Below are 19,384 nucleotides of genomic sequence, written 5' to 3' on the forward strand. Positions count from 1 at the left end.
CTCACACACCATCTCTCCTTCCTGTAATCACTTTAAATGTGAGATCGCTCCCTGATATGATTGAGGAGCTAATGACGCTAACCCGGTCACAGTGGCAGTATCCCGGCACTGCCCGGTACTCCCTCTGTGAGTAGGCTGCCCGGCTTCCAGCTGCTGCGGGCGGACAAGACGAGAGACAGCGGTGAGAGGAAAGGAGGGGGGCTGGCAGTGTTTGTTAAAGACGGTTGTGGTATCTCTGGGCACATCGCTGTGAAAGAACAACTCTGCAACACAGACATTGCGCTATTAGCCGTTAGCATCCGTGGAGGCAGCCTGTGACTCTCTGTGGTCCGCAGACTGCAAACGCAATCTCCGAGAGCTCTTCTTCTAATATCAGGGGACTTTAATCATGTCTCGCTGGACTCCACACTGCCCACCTTCACCCAGTATGTGACCTGCCCCACCGTAGGCAATAAAACATTGTACTTAATGTATGCCAATGAAAAAGTGGCATACAGTTCATCACCTCCCCCTGCCCAGGGAAGATCCGATCGTAACCGAGTGCGTCTTGTCCCTGTGTGCAGCCCTTACTGTGCAGGGAGCCACTAATCACCCACGCAGTGCAGAGATGGTCCGCGGAGGGCATATAAATAAATAATAAAAGCAAGTAAATGACAGTATGCTCTTTCTGAAACAAACGAGACCTTAACTTTTATCAAAATACCGTTTTACTCAGTTTAAAGTAATACCACTGTATAATAGCCTTCAAATTTAATAATGTTAACAGTATCTCAGGAATATTTTAAAGACTTTACACTTGGGGACATTACTCTGAAATTGTTGCACAATTTGTTAATGGAGTTTTTTGCAGATTGATCAACCTCTGCCCACATTTCTTCCAAAGCAACTCTGCTTCTCTAAGATGCTCTTTTAATATCTAATCATGTAGCTGACCTGTTACTCTTAAAATATCCCTGCAGCTGTTTCTTTTTAGAACCACTTTTTTCCAGCCTTCTCTTGCCCCATCCCAACTGTTTTGAAACATTTTGCTGCCATCAAATTAAAATGGACTTATTTTTAACGACGTAGTCTCTGTGTAAACATTTGACATGTTTTCTATGTTCTACTGTGAATAAACTTTGCCTTTGACATTTGCAAATCACTGCTTGCTCTTTTTTTTTATTCACATTTTACACCGGAGTCCAGTATTTTCAGAACTATGTTTGTACAAAGCGTAATCTGTACAAAGCAAAACATAATCTGCTCGCTAATGTTAACATTTTTCTCTGCTGTGAACTGTCACAACATCACACACGCTAAACCATTTTATACCTACTACACTATACTGAGCCACTTCAAGACCTACTATCGTTTTTTAATTATTTACTATCAATGCTTTATAGTTGTATTTATCAATATCAACAGCTGTACTTTTAGATTATTCAAGTTGACTTTATCGAGATTGTTTCAGTTGTAAACTTTCAACTTCACAACTTCCATCTTACACACTTTAAAAATCACTCAACATTTTTATTGTCAGTGTCACACAGCTCGTTCTTATATCTCCACTTGTAGCTCTCTTCACGACAACACAGACACAGGTCGGTTCTTTGAAACGGGCGTTTATTACTTGGGCCTTCTCTCCTCAGCTTCACCATCACCAGTATGCCAATACGCCGTGAGAACTGGTCACGAGCGAACAGTACAAACCAATTAGCAACTTTACAGTACACATATTAAGTCCAAACACAAATAACAACATTTCTCAAATGACAAATACCTCGTTGGCTGCTTGTCCTGAAAAGAGGTCCTTAAGTCCTTGTGTTGCTTTTTCTTTTAGTAAACTTTTAACTTAAAATCGCTTCATGAGAGACATCTGCTCCCTCGCAGTCCATGCAAAGTCTCGTGTACTCTCGTTAAGGGTATTCTCACGAGACACTAGCTCTTACACTTTACACATGTACATTTCAAATAAAGTCATTTCAACACAAACTATATATATTCATGATATTATGTAACTTATTATAAATCAGTCATCTACATCATGAAATCCAACAGAACATTTTAACAGCATTTACACCACTACTCAATGGTACATAGTAAACACGTATCATAACTTTTCACATTATATGTATCCAGTCACCTAGATATTTTGAAGTCTTTCCACTTGCTGCTATTATGTTTCAGTCATTAATTGAACTGTCTCAGTGATATGTGGAGTCCAGAAAGTATATTAAGCCAGTGATGAGCTCAATACCATGACTCCCTCTGGTGCCACTTAGTGGATTAAACAGTTCTACCACTTGCTCCATCACCATTCCGTCCAGAGTAAATTCAATGTCTGGCACAGTAATCCTCTCAGGCCAGTCGACCAGCAATCCCAGCTCATCTGTACCATGAGCAGCAGCACCACCACCAGAATCTGCACCTGAGCCCTGAGCAGCAGTCGTCTCACTCTCAGTGGCTGTCACACCACCATCAGCTGTCCCACCAATAGTCCCATCAGCAGCAGCTGCTCTGGTCTGAAAGATGTCCTGCATGGCAGTTGAGGCTCGGCCCTGTTGCTGGAGGCTGCCTCGGACAAAAATCTGTAATGGGCTCAAGTGTCTCTCTGTCCGCAAGCCATGATTGTTCCACTGTTGAGTGAAGTCTTTCAAATCTCTGTTGATCCTTGGGAGATAGATGTAATGGAGAGCCCAAAGGTGCATTTCATTGTCAATGTCAATGATGCCTTCCTCCTCCAGGTGGTGAAATAAATCACAGTACACATTGGTCATTCCTCGCCACAGATCACCCCAGAGCCTCTCAATTCTCTGATTATGGGTACTCCTTCCTCTTAGGGCACTTCCACGATCAAAGCCTCTGAAAATGTTCATCATCAGGCAGACAGCATTGTTTTCCCCTCCTCTGTCTGTCCGGACCCTCGAGGGTACACCATAGGATACCAGGATACACCATAGGAAAAAAAATACATACAAGTATGTTTTACACTTTTAACATATTACACAAGTCAGATTTTTGCTGTTATTTGACATGTTTCCATTAAAATAGGTTCAAAAGAATTGCACAGATTGCATGTGGAAACAGGTGACTCATTGAAGCGCTGATTGCAGTGCTGACATTAAATAGTACATGCTGTGCACGCCAAGCACTGTGGTGTCAGAAGTGTCCCAGAGTGCCCGATGTGTTTGCATCTGTGTCTGAAATCCTTTGTGCCTTCTCTCACATGATGATAATAAACCAAATGCATTGATCATTTGAAACTTAAAAAAAAAATACATACAAGTATGTTTTATTATTTTTGCTGAGTGGAAAAAGACCTAAAATCTACCAAACAACCGGAAAGTATATAAACTGGGAACACAAGTGCTATATAAAAGTGGTAACTAACCAACTGCTCTAAAACTAAGCTAACTGACATAGTAAATTTGAAAACAGTTAAAAAAAAACATCCCCATTCATAGATTCCATGTCACAATCTCAATGGCTTACAGAGTGATGATGTCACAAACGTCTTAGAATCTTTGATCCTTCTTTTTCTATAAATAGAAGTGAGAATCAGCAGTTATCAGTCAGTTTGTTGACAGCAGTTGAAGCCAGCAGCAGTTCGCAAACGTTCCAACGTTCAAGCAGAGATACATTTGGTCATGCCTGCAAGAACCAAGTTTAAGAGTAAACCGTTTGAGCAGACCTTTCACCTTTTCACACTTTGAAGAAGAAAGAAGAACCACCTATTTTATTTCATTATATTTTGAGGTGAAATCTGCTTTACTCTTCTAACTTTCAGTGTTAATCACTTTGATAGCATCAGAGATGTCTTTCGGAAATGTCCAGGACAAGTTAGTCCCCGGTGGCTGGCTCTCCTCCAACTACCGAATTATAAGTGTTGTCGGAGAAGGGACATATGGCAGAGTTGCCAAATGTGTCCAAATGGCTAACAAAAAGATTGTAGCCATTAAAATGATAAAGGATCAGGACCAAAAAGACCTGTTTAAAAACCAAGAGCTGGCTGCCCTGCAAAAACTTAAAGCCTGTAACTCCAGCAAGTACAATATAGTCGAATGGTACCAGGCTTTTACAGTCCGTGGACATCTGTGCCTTGAATTTGAATTCCTCGAAAAAAGTCTTCTTGACTTATTGCAAGAAAGATATTGCAATCCGCTCAGTTTAAAGGCTATTCGCCCCATCGTCATACAGATAGCTTTAGCTCTTAGCCACCTCAAGTCGATTGGAACAATCCATGCAGACTTGAAATTAGAGAACGTAATGCTGGTGAATAATCCCCAAGAGCCATACCGAGTTAAACTAATTGACTTCGGTCTGGCCTGTGAGACCTCAGCTGCCAAGGTGGGCTCATACATCCAGACACGTCCGTACCGGTCTCCGGAGATTATTCTGGGGCTTCCATTTACAGAAGCCATAGACATATGGTCTCTGGGCTGCATGGCAGTGTCTCTATACACTGGTTACTTGCTGTACCCGGGATACAGTGAACATGCCATACTAAAATACATAACGGAGACTCAAGGAGAACTCCCAGAGCAAATGTTAAACTGTGGGCAAAAGACTGCAAAGTATTTCTGCAGGGAGTTCAATTCCGACAACATCTACCACTGGAAACTCAAGACAACTGAACAATATTTCCAGGAGTTTGGGATTGAGTTTGTTGACAAAAGAGTTAAAAAATTGAAGTCTCTGGATGAACTCTTATATACCGAGATCATTGAAGATGAGGATTATGCAGATGCAACTGCAAAAAGGTGTGATATCCTGATGTTTGTAGAAATGGTAAAGCACTTGCTTCACCTCAATCCCCAAAAACGAATGACACCCAATCAGGTCCTTGAGCATGCCTTTTCAAAACTGAGCCACCTTGCATGGATACGCCAGAGTAGCTCCTATGTTGAGTCCTGCTATGAGCACATAAACTACTTAAGGACAAAAGCACAGCAGGGGCATACTCCATAATGTGCTGTGCAGTCTCATATGTATATTATATATATTGCTCACTTATTGTATTTACCAACATAAAGGAGTTATGAGCAAAGAAAGGCCACACCATAGTGCATGTTTAAATAGGGAAAGTTTATTGATCAAAATGTATTACGCAAATACGCATTACATTTTTTTCAGCCCCCCAATCGAGAAAACAAAACCAATTACATGTTCAAAGCAACGGAACGGTGGCCCAATATCAGAGAGAGCTCCACTCTTGAGTGAGCAGTGATAATTGAGCAGTCCGTTTTATTCTGCAGATTCAAGCTGCTCTTTAAAATTTTCGCCACCAGATGTCACCGGAGAGGACTGTGTTGAAAAGCTTCGAGTAATGAACCGTTTTTCAATACAAGCTTCAGTGCTTCAGAAAGCTTCATTTGGCCATCACTATCAGAAGGTGAGTAACAGCCAGGTGCTGCTAATCAAATCAAACTGATTATCAGTAAGAGTGAGAAGCAAAGTCTTTGCTTGTCTGGAGCATTCAGGTGTGCGTCAGAGATATCAGCAGTGATCTTACAGAAACAACTATCGCTGCTTCTCTACCTCGAAAGAGTTATAAAGTAATTTCCAAACAATTTGACATCCAGATCTACAGCGACAGCATTTAAGACTGCTGACTGTCTTCCCAGAGGTGGATGTCCTGAGAAATTCCCAAGATCAGGCGATACGATGCTCAGAGAAACGATGAAAAACCATATACACTACAGGCCTCCGTTAGTGTTTTAAAAGTTAAACTTCATGACAGTGCAGTTCAGTTAAAAAGACTGAACAAGAATGTTTTGTTTGGAAGGATTTCCAGGAGAACGACTTTTCTCTGACATGGACAAATCATTCGTTTTGGTCATTTCATGGGACAGTATCAAAAATACTTAACAATAAACAGTCTTAAATGCCAAACAGGCACATTTGGTTTGAATTCCACCATACAGGATTTGAGAAGATCCAGGAAGCCTTTAAATTTCATAAAGGTTGTGTTCAAGAAACATAAGAGTAGTCGATTTTTGATAAGCGGGTTTGTTTTTGAACTGTTCAGAGAATGTCACTGCTGCAACTGTGTCAAAGGCTTCAAAATAAAAGTTTAGATAAAAAAGATTTATTGACAAGCAAAACAGCATCTATATATTACATAAAGTCATCTTATGTACAAAATTAATTTGTATTGACTGAAAACACACAGTCCTCGTGCTGGAGCTGCATGTTCAGAGTCTTTGCAGTCATCCTTGTCAGCTCACGGTCACAGCACTTTATTCTATGCTTCTGCACTTTGGAAACAGCAGATGTGGAGTCAAATCAGGATTTGTTGTCTTTGCCTGCTTGGCTGGGGGGAGGATCCATCAGGTCCTTAAATCCCAGTTTCTCCAGAGGCTCCTTGGTCATCAGCTGACTGAAAACAAAAAATAAAACCAAGACGATTATACACGTTACCTTTGTCGATTCACTAGGTAACATTTTCATTGGCTTTCTTACTGGTCCATTCGGCACTCCAGGTAGTCTTTGGACTGCAGTCGGCACATGGAGTTGTCATAGTTGTTCTCTCTGAGACATTTCATGAACTTTTCTTTGAAGGCTTTGCACTCTCCTGGAAAAACAAAAGGACAAAAATCAGGACTTGTGCATTTGTATGGTTATCTGTAACCCCCAGTAATAAAACTGTTTCTTCCGAGCCACACAACGCTAGTGCTTAAGGGGAACATTAAAGAATCAGGAGCCCACAGGTTGTCATCAACTTTCAGCCCCGATAAGGCGGCCCATCACGATCATCAGTCAGGATTTACAGAAGAAGCTGACATCCAGCACAAGTTATCGAGAACAATGGCCAACAACATAATGCACATGTATTTGATTTTTAATTGCCATTAAAAGTCTTTGAAAGTTATGACACGCTAATGAGGGTTCTTCTGTAGATCATACACGCAGAAAAAAAAATCATGTTAATAAAAACAGAATCAGTGAAGTTTGTATGAAACACAACATTTGTGCTACTGCCAAAACTTTCTGTCCATGACTGTGTATCATGATACTTTTCTAGCTTTTTAAGTGAAGGGCTGCTGCCAACATATTGCTTGAAGGTTCTGTGCAGTTTATATAGAGCAGGACAGACATTTGTGTTTTCAAATGAAAGGAAAAAAAATCAAACAGGTGAGGCGTTGTCCTACAAAGTTTCCTGTTGTTTGTGAGTGAGTTGTTTTACATACACTCATCATGCGCATGAATGGTCATTTTGAGCTTTTATAATTTCTTTAAAGTGCAACCAAGGTGCAACTTGCTAACGAACATTTAACCAAATAGTGCGGGTGTACATATATGAGCCTGTGTTGATTAAAGAAAATAATTTCAAACTTGTGCACCCAATTATAGTTTTGAAAACCATGAAAGATGTGTGGTGGTCAATCTTCATTTTCATTAAATGTCTCTTATTTTAATAAAGCAAACTGATCAGAAGTTTAATGTAGTTAAGAACATTTATAACTGGTATAAATATAACGCAGAGCAGCACATCATACATGTTTGTGTAAATGCTATTTTCATTACAGTCTGTCCTTCAGACCTTCTGTCCTAATAGCAACAGCATCAAGCATCGCTGTAAACGTCCATGTACCAATCCTGCTAAAAGGCAGCTGGCTTAGACAAAGGTCTATGAGTGCATTGCACTTATTTAAAACATTTCTAAATATTTATAGCATACACTGTCACAGTTATTATTAATTCTGTCGCTGTTGTGTCTGCGGTGAGGGGAACGAGAGTTATTTAACGGGGCAGACAGGCTCAGCTGGAGCTTACCGAAATGGTCCAGTGGGAACGAGCCTTTGTCCGGAGGCCGAGGTTTAAAAGTCTTCGACCCGAAATTCATAGCGGTAGACATTTTCTCTCAGTTCACAGAGGGCCGTCTCAAAATGTTTTGACATCAACAACAGCCTCTCCGTTTGACCCTGCTGTCGCGCAAGTATGACGTTTTATCTTGAGGGCTCGGCAGACAGACATTAGTAATCGATTGATGCTATCGTAAACTGTCGTGAAAGAATAAGAGCTGATATTAATTAAACCCATATACGGGTTTAATTTTGGTCCTAATAAATGTGTAACTTATTTTTTTCCGTGGCATTAACAACCAGTCTGCTAAAAATGACCATGTAATGCACAATAGCAAACTGATACTATAGGACTACAGGGGGAAAGCACAGTGATCAGAATTTCCCCTCATTATAAACAAATGGCTTTGGATACTTTGCAAAATAAAGTTCTCATGAAAACTAAAAAACTGTTTCATAATTCAAAATAATATAACGGACTAAAAAAGAAACTCTGTAACTGTACACTGAATCTGATAGAACCGATTCATACTGTTCTCTTAGATACTGTAAGAAATTGAAAATCATAACTACTGGTTGAAAATATTATTTAAAAATGATTTGATGCAACAACAAAAATGATTGCCTCAGGCAGCTGCCGACAGACGGTGATGAGGAACAGGAAGAGAAACTGTCACGGACGACCAAGCCCCTACATGGGATGACAGACAGAGGAACTGACTGACATTAGGAAATCCTACTGGTTAGAAGCCGACAGCGCAGAGGCTCCGATGATGGCAACACAAACACAGGCCCCAAGTGCCAGATCCATAGAAGTAAGCGTTTACCACAACCAACAGGACCCAAGCTGCAGACTGTGCAAGGCTGCCCCAGAGACTATCCAACACATGGCAGGCAACAGGATGTAAGATGCAAGCTGGGTCTGTGTGCAAGAACATCTGTGCTGCATATACCCTAAAAGTCCCCAAGTCCTGCTGGGAGACACCAACAAAGGTGGTTAAGAGAAACAGGCCAAATGCGCTGTGGTGTGAGTTGTGTTAAATGTGGCAATCGCAGCAGACAGCAACATCAGGAAGAAGGAGCAGGAGAAAATAGTAAATTACCAGCGGCTGAAGGAACATCTGGAACAGATGTGGAAGTCCAAAGCGATCCCAGTGGTAATCAGGGGTCTCCATCCAGGAGAGTGCAACCCCGGAAACAACCTGCAACCTTCCCTCAGATGGGAGATATATGTTAATATGTATTTATTAATAGTAGGCACACTTATTCACCTCTCCGTTTCTGCGTGTGCATTCAGAGCACGTTCATGTTATCAGTTTCATTTAAATGACATTTTTGCACGAGCGGAGGATCCGACTCTACTGGATTCTTTAAACATGCAGCTTCACCTAGCTCACCGCTGGATGTCTCACTTTTCTAAGATATAAGGCTGAAGGGAAAGCAGGCAGACAGACAGGAGGGGAGGAGGCGGCGATGGTAACGTGTGGGCTTGATTATTATGCAGCCAAAGAGCCTGGGTAATAGAGCTATCAGTGAGAGGCAGAAAGAGCTCTCGGCGCAGATCGCTCAGTTTCCTTTTCTCTCTCTGCTCTCTTATCCTCGGGCACAGCTCGGATCGGAGGTGGCAGGTGACCAGTCTGTCTGTCTGTCTGCTGGACCCCAGCGGCGGATGTTCTTGGGCACCTTCTTCCCACCGCGGTGAGGCTGGACGGATAAACTCACCATGGCGCTGGAAGCGGAGGGGAACAAGCTGCAGCTGCAGGACGTGCTGGCGAGACCGGGCAACGACAAGTGCGCGGACTGCGGCAATCCAGGTAAGGCAAACCTTCCCCCCTCCACCCCGTCCACCAGCCCCGTTACTGAAAACCCGGCGCCCGGTGGAGCCAGCGCATCCAGCTGCCGGTGCGCGTGTGCGTTTCGAGCCGCTGTACACCAGCAGGGGGTACATGAGCCAACTGGCACTTCAGAACCGCACAAGTCTGAGCGAGTCTGATGACAAAGGCCCGCAGATACCCGAGGACAAAGTAGACCAAAGTAGGCCTGACAGTGGACTCTGGACTGTCAGCCATAAACCAATTAAACTGTGTGAAGACATGCCAACTCTGCTCCTCACTCCGTGTGTGTGTGTGTGTGTGGTTTTGTGTTATTACAGTCTACACTGTCAGCAACCTCCATAAAGCTCAGTTATTACTTGTGTGTGAGTGGTTTTGCTCTACATGTTCCTGACTGTGTGTCCACCCTATTCCTGTGCAGCTATTTATGTTCATTTTTCACTGTCTTCATCTCCCCCAGATCCTCTCTTCATCATCCTTTCAGTACACCCCTCCTTCCTCGTTGCTCAAATGGCAGTAAACCAGTGAGTGGCCAGTCGAGGCTCCAGTACGGGCCGAACGCCCAGTGCTTGGAGCCGAGCCTGCCCGGGACGCCTGTTCCTTGGCCCCGGTTACGGCTCCTCTGAGGACTGGCTGTAGCAGAGCAGCATTTTTATTTTTTTTTTACATTTTATTTATTTGTTTATTTATTTGAGCCAAAGGCACTTTTGCAAAACGAGATAGCTTTGTCTGAGGGGTAGACACTTAAAGAGGGATTTCATTGTGATTGTAGCAAGGTGGAAAGGTTGTTATTTTTTGTGGTTGATGCAGCTTTTAATTAGCAGAAGCATTTTTCTTTTATTTTCCTTTTTTTTTATTATCAGCAACCTACATAACAACAGTTCAGCCTTTTGTCAGTTTATAACAGCTTTTACACAATGGTTAAAGTGAGATATGGCAGGGCGGGGGAACACTGAAATCCGGTGTAGTGGTGCAGCAGGGAACAACGACTCACCTTAAAATAACTCAGAGATTGATTTGTACCGTTAGCTCCAGTGGGCTTGTGTCTTAGCAGACAGCTTGACTCCAAAACCATGACTACTTAATATTATCTCTATGTGTGTATGGATACCTTAGACTGCCCTCCACCAGGCCAATATCTATCAATCAATCAATCAATCAATCAATCAATCAATCAATCAATCAATCAATCCTTATCTGCTTATCCAATTCACGGTTGCAGAGGGGCTGGAGTCTATCCTAGCGACCACAGGGGGAGAGGCAGGGTACACCCAGGTTGCCAGCCTGACACAGGCCTAACACAGAGAGACAGACAATACATTCACACTCACATTCACACATCTTTGTAATTTAGAATCACCAATTAACCCAACCTTGAGTCCAAACCCATGACTTGATATAATATAAGTTTGCACATGGATACCTCAACCAACCCTCCACCAGCCCAAATAAAGTCAATTAAAATTAGCCACAGTGTTGCAGAGCCACATCCACAAGAAGAGGTTTTGGTACATATCCGCTGAAAGCTAACAAAGTGTGAAATTATCACTTGAAATTAAGTTTATGGTAGTTAGCAAGGCATCACTGTTATTTTCGTTATATTTTTCGTCAATGACCCTAGTTTTTTAACCTTAATTAGAGTTATAAAAATTGATTAGTATGAACAATAGGCTCAGTAGATATTTAGTTTACAAATGAGTCCCATTGGTGTGCTGGGTTTGGTGGAAAATTGTGGATATTTGTGGCATTCAGAAGATGCATCCTAGCTGACCCCTGTGAGACCCCAGCCATACGTGAATGCTATTAAAACATATGAGATGGTTGTTCAGTAGAATAGAGTAGAAAAGAGAGTAGAATACTGATGGGCAGTAGTCATTAGCTTCATTGTTAATTAGTAAATGTTAGCATACTTGAGGAAAGACAGTACTTTATAAGTGTTACTTATGCTGGAAGCCAATTCTCCAAGCTGAAATTAAAATGAAACCTGATCTGTTATGTATCTAAAAGACATCCTTGTCAAGTATGCTGTCTTCTTTAAGATGATGAACATGGTAAAGGTTATAGACGGTTAGCATTAGCATTGTTTCTGTGAGCGTGTGGCTGTGTTAGCATAAGCATTTATTTGCAAACCTGTACAGACTCACAGGCCAGCTAGCATGACTACAAGCTGTTTGGGGAAAGCTGGCACAATGATTTACACTGATCAAGCGTTATTTGTCTCTTGGGATGTCGTTTTTGATGATTTGTTCACTGTTCTGCAACAGTTCACTATGCCTCAGGGAAAGATTGGCATTGAATGTTCCCGAGCTAAAACTGTTAAGCAGTTTTCCCTGGCAAGTACACCACTTTTCACCTTTGCAATGATTGCACAATAGAATCTCGCCTCTGAAGAGCAGTTGATGTTCTGTTCTGTGTGGCAGTGCCAATTGTATCCGGGATGTAATACAACAGTTTAGGGGAAGGAGCTGGAAAATCTGATCCGCCAAGTCGTGTACACTCGTTTTCCTCAAGAGGTGATGAAATTTCCTTCAGCATGCGTGCTATAGTTTAGTTGAATCCAACTGCTTTGTTTCCTAATTACTGTGCTTCTTTCATAAAATTTCACAAGAGTACAAGCAGCACAGATGAAACCCCCACCAGTACCACTTCCCCTGTTGGCAGGAACCAGGAATCCCCAGGCTAATAATTCACATCTCATCAAGATATGAATTTTTGATGCTGGTTTTGGTGGTTCAATTATGAGATGGTTTCAATATAGAGAAAAACAGACAAATCCGCTCAATAGACAAAAGAGAAAGGAAAAAAACATCATTGTGGCTGTTAAGTAGAATATAACAGATACCGTACAAAGAGGTAAGTACAAAATGGGAAATAGTTTTTTCATATTTAGTGAAGCAAACATTTGATTTTCCTTAAACGAGTGCCATCTATCCTTGTTCTGCTTATCCAGTTCTGGCTTGTGGGAGAACTGGATCCCAGGTATCGAAGGGCGAGAGGTGGGGTACACCCTGCACTCGTATATCCAATCTAAAACCTGGAAAGAATCCACACAAGCATGGTGAGAACAAGCTTGTTCGTTCAGGCCACGGGCTGATTTCGAACCCAGTAACCTTCTCCCTGTACTCAGAATTTTCTTATTCATTTTACACATCAGTCACTGACTAAGAAACAGAGCAACATTGCACACTTCCCAGGTAGAAACTTGTCATCGACAAGGTGGATCTGCCCTAAAGCAGCGGTGCCCAAACCCGGGCCACAGACCAGTACCAGTCTGAGTCATTTGGTAACAGGCCGCGAGAGTTGATGCCCGGGTGTGAAATCTATGGTTTTCTGGGTTTTCCATTTTTTTTTATCATTTTTATTGTTAACTCGGTTTCCCTGGGTCTTTTCCCATGTGTTATGAATCGTTTTTTTTTTTTTTTTTTTAATTTTTGTTGTATTTATCCGCGACACCTTAAAGGCCGGGCCGTGAAAATATTGTCGGACATAAACCGGTCCATGGTGCAAAAAAGTTTGGGGCTGCTGCCCTAAAGGATGCTCTACTTTGTCCCCCTCTTTTGCTTTAATAGGGCCACAGTTTACAAAATGAACAACATGCTGTGTTCAGTGAGAAATGAAACTAGCGATTGAGGCCATAAACTCATCAGAAGACTGTTTGGTCATTTCATAGATTGAGGGAGCATAAGGGTCATTTTTCACAGGCTTATATAAAAAATGCACTTATTTTATCTCCCAGGAGATGCCGGCAGCATGTCCCTCAATTAATCTTGTATAATGGCCATTCCCAGATGTTGCAGTTCACACAGTTCTTCTCCTAGTTGACTTAGTGGGAGTACAGACATTTAAATTTGTTTGAAATCTGATTGCATTAATGACAGTGGTGCATTTGTTAAAGAATCTGTATGCAAATGGTTTCTAAATTTAAGACCAGACCAGAAACCAAGACAAGCGACTGTTAAGTGGGTGTGAGGGCTTTCAGCTAGTTCACAAGTAAACATTTACACTCTGAAAAGGTCTTCTCCAGAAATATATCGCTTTCTGCAATGACTCACACGATAATTCAAATGGGATTAGGAAATAAGAAAAGCATACATTGTGCTAGACAAAATTATTTTGGAGTCTAGTCCACTCGCCGTTGTGTGGTTGTCTGGCTCTCGCCTTCTCTCGATTTCACACCTACAGCTAATTTAGAATCACAAATTAACCTTAAGCAGATCTTCGGTGTGTGGGAGGAAACCCGTGCAGAAGCACTCCAAACAGAAAGATCTTTTTTGGTGAAGAATGAAATATGTCAGAAAAAAGACAGTTTCTAGCTTTACTTTGCTATAAAGGTGACAGGTTAGCCTGCTTTTCCTGAAAGATGAGGTCCTCTATTTTCCCTGCTACGCTACATCGCATGAAATCCTTCTATTGTTCATGAATTTGCAGACTTACAAAGTAAAACACATCGCAGCATCAGCAGTGACCTGCCTGTCCTTCCTCACCCGTGTCTTATCGTCCCATCTCAGATACAACATTCATTAAGCAGGCAGAAAGCTTGCTGGAATTGGGCTGAAAACACGCATGGCTTGTGGATGTTTTTGTAATGCTTAGTCATTCTTACTTTGCCCTTCCTTACCTTTGCGTTTCTTCCCCTATCTTCACTCTGCTGGTGCGCTTTGATGAGACCGCTGAGAGGCTGAGCTGGGCGCCTGTACTGCGGGGTTTCTCTGTAGCTCAGCAGCACTGTGGTTCTGCCCTCTGCTGAGGACACACAAATGATTTTTTGCCTCCAGAGAGAAGCCTTAGCAATCCTTTTAGGTGTGCAGAAGGTGTTTATAGAACAGCAAATCAGCAGGTCCAAGATGAGATATAACGAGGTTTAGGTTCCTTTTGCAGTACCACTCATTGCTTTCTGGGGGTTTTTAGGTTTGAAACGTCTGAAAACGGCCGGCCTGGGTTCAAGTCCGACCCGCAAAATAATCAGAAATAAATAATAAATAATCAGAATACAAGTTGACACTCATCTAAGTCGAGTTTGCTATTGCAAACAGACTCACTGTAGACGGTTTGCTTTCAGCATAGACAAACAAACATAGATTGATCGTAACGTGTTGACCATCAGCACCACGACTCACAGTTGGTTGACGAATGCAAAAAAATGTGATGAAATGGGCAACCATCAATTTTTTCAAGTCACAAGGAGGTTACGGTCCCTATTTTACGCCAGTCAGTAATACAGTTTAGGATCACATGGACTTTAATTTTAAGGTGTTTTGAGCATTTTTCTATGATCTGACATCGGACGAAATCCTGAACAAATGTTTTTACGTCATCCTTTGCAGTCTGCTTTCTCAAGAGCAGCAGGAGGTTCTCCACTTCTAATGTACTCTCGCTACATGAAATTGTTTGATTTCAGCAAAGGTTGTCATTCGGTTAGAGTGTGCAGTAGGCTGGATGCATGAAGGGCACTTGCTTCAGGGTAATTCTCAGTTACCTGCTCTATTCACAGTTTGCTCAATAATACATTCTAACGTAGCTCTAAGCAGCAGGCAGGTTAAAGACTGTTAAATCTGCATTCCAGCTCAACTTCTGTGTTCTTGCTTACAGTTCTGCTGGGTAATACTGACAAAAAGCCTGAGAGAATATTTACAAAGTTCTCTTAACCATCTGTGCCAAGTATGGCCTGGAAGCCCCGAGGTCAAAATGGGAGACGTCCCCTAGGGTGGTCAAGAATAACCGAGCTAAGATCTTGTGGGACTTCCAGATAAAGTGGTGGTGGCTAACCAACCGGACATAGTTGTCGTAGACAAACAGAAGAAGACGACCGTAGTGATAGACGTAGTGATACCGAATGATGGCAACTTCAGGAAGAAGGAACATGAGAAGCTGGAGGAGTACTAAGGGCTGGGAGAAAAGCTTGAGAAGATGTGTAGGGTGAAGGTAACAGTGGTCCCAGTGGTAATCGGAGCACTCGGTGCAGTGACCTCCAAGCTAGGCGAGTGGCTCCGGCAGACCCCAGGAACAACATCGGAGATTTCTGTCTAGAAGAGCGCAGTCCTAGGAACAGCTAAGCTACTGCGCAGGACCCTCAAGCTCCTGGCCTCTGGTAGAGGACCCGAGCTTAATGGATAAAGACCGCCCACAGGGGCGAGAGGGGGATTTTTTAGATATATAAAATTATATAATGCTTGACCTGTATATATATTTGTTTAGCAACATGAAGCTCACTGTAAATATAGAATATAAACTTCTTTAATGTGGAATCAGGCACTAATGATAAAATGTATCAGTATCTTTAGATCTTTCTGTTTCTTAGACTATGGTCTGTTTGCCTTGCTGTAGGCTCGATTGAGTAAAGTTACAGTCTTTTACTGTCATCCAGCAGGCAACCGACTGAAATAATACAGCATTCTAATAAATATGGCAGCACAAAGCCTTGATACATAATAAGAAGCAGTTTAAAATCAGTACAAAAATAGATGAGTAGATTGTTCTGGATTCTTCTGGAAATGAAATACACCTTTTTGAAATTGTCTGAACTGGTCTTTCTGGTGTTTAACATTAAGGTGTTATTGATTAGATCACCAAAGGAGAGCATGTTGAAAATGAACAAAACAGTGGGTGGTATATGAAATCAAACAGAGCATTTGATTCAAGGAAGTTGAGGTCAACCCACACTCTTAATTTTCCAAGACTCTAGTGACCTCATAACAACAAGCCCACGTAACACACACACACACAAACACAAATACATATACAACTGCTTAGTGTACTTTTTTCAGACGTTTCATTGTCAAGGATTTCACCAAGTCTCCTTTTTAGGGAGTTTCAGGGAGACAGAACGCTAATTCCTCTTTATTGGAACTACACACCAGCCTTTAGGGATTCAGGACAAAAAAATTCCTTGAAGTATTTTATGTTCTAGAAAGCTGTTTGACCCAATGATTAGGAGGTAACTGTAGAAATATTGTATTAACATGACAAAGTAACCTTTCAGGAAGGTGTGCTTGCATGAATTAGCCAACAAAGCTCAGCAGGATTGTTCTGAAACAAATATTTTGCTATTTATTTATTACCTATACATTTAGCTATTCTACTAAATATAGGGGTTGACATAGTGGCATCATCATTATCAAAATACTGAGCCACTTTACACTTAAACCCATGCCACTTTTACTCTATGATTTTGTATACTTGGGCCAATGAGCCCAAAATCAGCTTTAATTCTAAGATAAAGCGGTGTGGCCTAGTACTTCTATCTTTATACTTTATACCTTAGTAAGGTTATAACTAAAAGCTACATAGTTTGTTTGGTCCTTCCATAAAAATGTCTACTGTATGGGCATCAACCTTCACCCATTGGTTTTGGATTGCTGTGGGCAATGTTTGAAGGCGTCCAGTATAGCTGTGAGATACCCCAAGAGTTCATTTTCTGTGCACCAATCATTACTGTTGATAGCTGGTAAAAGAGAAATTGCCCTCAGTTTTAGAACCAGTGGCATTTCAGCAAATGCATTTCCTCCTTTGTTTGTACTCGTGTACTCAGAATAGAAGTTGGGGGGGAGTGGAATTTACCAAGCATGTCCAAGTGACCTTAAAATGAAAGGAACACAGTGCAGTGATACTTGCTTCTAGAACAGACTTTAGCATTGGATAAGATCTATTAGTAAAAAGAAATGTCCTCAAGTTAAGAACATGAAAAGCAAAGAAAAGTAATGAGGTAGTAATCCATCAATAACAAAGATGGAGTATTTTTTGTGAAACAATTACTTTAAACAAACCCGTGTTTTGGACTTGAAAGTTAGCCCTCTATTTAAGTGAACCACGCTACACACAGTGACCACACTAGCCCACAGTGGATCAAGGAAAATTATGATACTTACCCAACAGTCATAGCCTTAAAATCTATCCCCATGGCAGCAGGTAAGAAACATGAATCAATGATTTGGGAAGAGCAAATTCAATGGATTCAATGGGCAATATTTGTATTTGCAGAGACATTTCCTCTGGAACGTCTGTCTTTTTAAAATGAAAAACCCCTGAGAGAAATGAAAGTATGTTGTGGTGTCTGTTCTTGGTTTTTTTTTTTTTTACCAACACACTGGGTCATAACCTCAGCTGGCCCTACTTTCTAGCTATTAATCTCCAACACAATGCCACTTCTGACAGGCATGTGTATGAGACATACTGTACAAATGACTCTGCTGCAGATGCATGAAAGTGCTTGCAGATGCTCACAGTCACAGGCCGCCACTGTAAGAATATAAATGCCCCTCACCCATTCATTCATCCTCTGTCCAAAGCTCCGGTGTCTCCCTAAGAGGTGAGCCCAATAAGATCTCCTGCAAAGCTTTTTTTCTCCTCTCTCCGAACAGTTGCTCAGAGATGCAACACAGTACTGCTGCATTTAAAGAAAAAACATGTCTCAAACAGCATATGCACTGTAAGGAAAAAAAGTCACACTACATCAGGAATTTTCCACCTCCTGCTCACTACGACTGTGCATCTGTTGTTCACAGCTATCCTGTTGAGAAACATCACTCATGTACATGTAGAGGAAAAAGCCCTCTGCGTATGTGCATGTGTGTAGTTGTGTGTGTGTGTGTGGTTTTGTGTGTGTGTGTGTTGTTAGTCAGTCATGCGGCCACAGTAATTTCCCTGAGTGCCGCCTGTTTCTCTGTAAGGCCTGACTCAGACAGAGATGACCTCACCACCGAATGGCAGGTTGTATGTTTTCATGTCAGCAGGGGTTGGTTTGGTGTGAGTGTGCGTGTGTGTGTGTTTGTGTGGGTGCCTGTGAGTTTTTATATTGTTGTTGCGAAGACCTAAAAAGGAAGAGGTTTGATTCCCTTACATTAAAGCGCTGCTGCTTGAAGCTTCATTGCACTCTAGAATGATTAAAGGATGACTTGACGTTTATAAAAGCATCACCTGCTTGTCATGGGTTAAAAGAGATGAAATGGAGGAAGATTATCGCAGATGCCAGCTAACGCTCTCGGGGGAACTCACATCATCCCTCTGTTTGCTTTTTCCACTCCTCCAAACCCTCATCTCTGTTCTCCGCTTCCATCCAGATCTCTAAACCTTTCCGCTTCAGCCTTGAAACGACAGAGATGCAGAAATGGTGTTGGGTTTTGGGGTGTTTTTTTTTTGCCTCCTTCAACCTTTCGTTCCCCTGCCTCTCATATGATTCCCTTGAGTATTACACACTGCTGTCACTGTGTGTGCATGTGTGTGTGTCTGTGGTGCGCCACGCTGAGGGCCTCTTTATTTAAGAAATAGCAGCTGCACAGAGAGTGAGATACAGAGAGAAAGACTTTTGAATGTTGCTCAGTAAGGGCACCCTCAGTACTTTCAGTCGCTTGTAGCTGTGCACATGCAGGTTAGGATGTGCATATGTTCTGTAGCACAGTATACACACACATGCATATGCATCAATTAGCAACATCTTAATCCATAAATGCCACACCTGCACACTAATATATATACATATATATATATATATAATATATATATATATATATATATATATATATATATATATATATATAATATATATATATATAAAACATAAAATATATTTTGTTTTTGTTAATACTGTATACTGATAGCACAGACTGTATATAAAAGATGGAAATAACTGGCTCTGACTAAAAAAATGTTCATGGACTTGTTATTCACATGTTTGTCTCAATAAGCTCGCCCTGCTTGACTGTTTACTTACAATACAATACAATAACTGTACAGTAACTGGCTCGATGGAAGAAGACTACAGTGGTCCAGAGA

General features: G+C 41.6%; 2 protein-coding genes across 3 annotated transcripts in view; one reads left to right on the top strand and one right to left on the bottom strand.

The window, feature by feature from the left end:
• Positions 1 to 5,046: 5,046 nt before the first annotated feature.
• LOC102310911 (cytochrome c oxidase assembly protein COX19) lies at positions 5,047 to 8,978 on the bottom strand. 2 transcript variants are annotated; one of them, XR_006055368.1, is made up of 4 exons: positions 8,888 to 8,978; positions 7,756 to 8,758; positions 6,442 to 6,553; positions 5,047 to 6,358 (listed from the first exon to the last, which is right to left on the bottom strand). XR_006055368.1 is itself a non-coding variant. In XM_005941761.3 (3 exons), exons 1-3 carry the CDS (start codon positions 7,835 to 7,837, stop codon positions 6,265 to 6,267), a joined length of 288 nt encoding a protein of 95 aa, XP_005941823.1. In that variant the 5' UTR covers positions 7,838 to 8,230; the 3' UTR covers positions 5,047 to 6,264. The 2 variants fall into 2 exon arrangements, 1 of the variants encoding a protein (XP_005941823.1); XM_005941761.3 differs by lacking the exon at positions 8,888 to 8,978 and having other exon boundaries at positions 7,756 to 8,230.
• A 302-nt stretch (positions 8,979 to 9,280) lies between these two features.
• The window catches only part of LOC102311544 (arf-GAP with dual PH domain-containing protein 1), a 36,894-nt gene continuing 26,790 nt past the window's right edge, over positions 9,281 to 19,384 (top strand). Inside the window, exon 1 of the mRNA XM_005941763.3 lies at positions 9,281 to 9,598. Coding sequence (XP_005941825.1) covers positions 9,508 to 9,598 — 91 coding nt within the window. The 5' untranslated portion in view covers positions 9,281 to 9,507. The remainder of the gene's footprint in view (positions 9,599 to 19,384) is intronic.

This window comes from Haplochromis burtoni, unplaced genomic scaffold (genome assembly GCF_018398535.1).
Source record: "Haplochromis burtoni strain Fernald_Lab_line unplaced genomic scaffold, NCSU_Asbu1 Contig_308, whole genome shotgun sequence".
NCBI classification, from domain to species: domain Eukaryota; kingdom Metazoa; phylum Chordata; class Actinopteri; order Cichliformes; family Cichlidae; genus Haplochromis; species Haplochromis burtoni.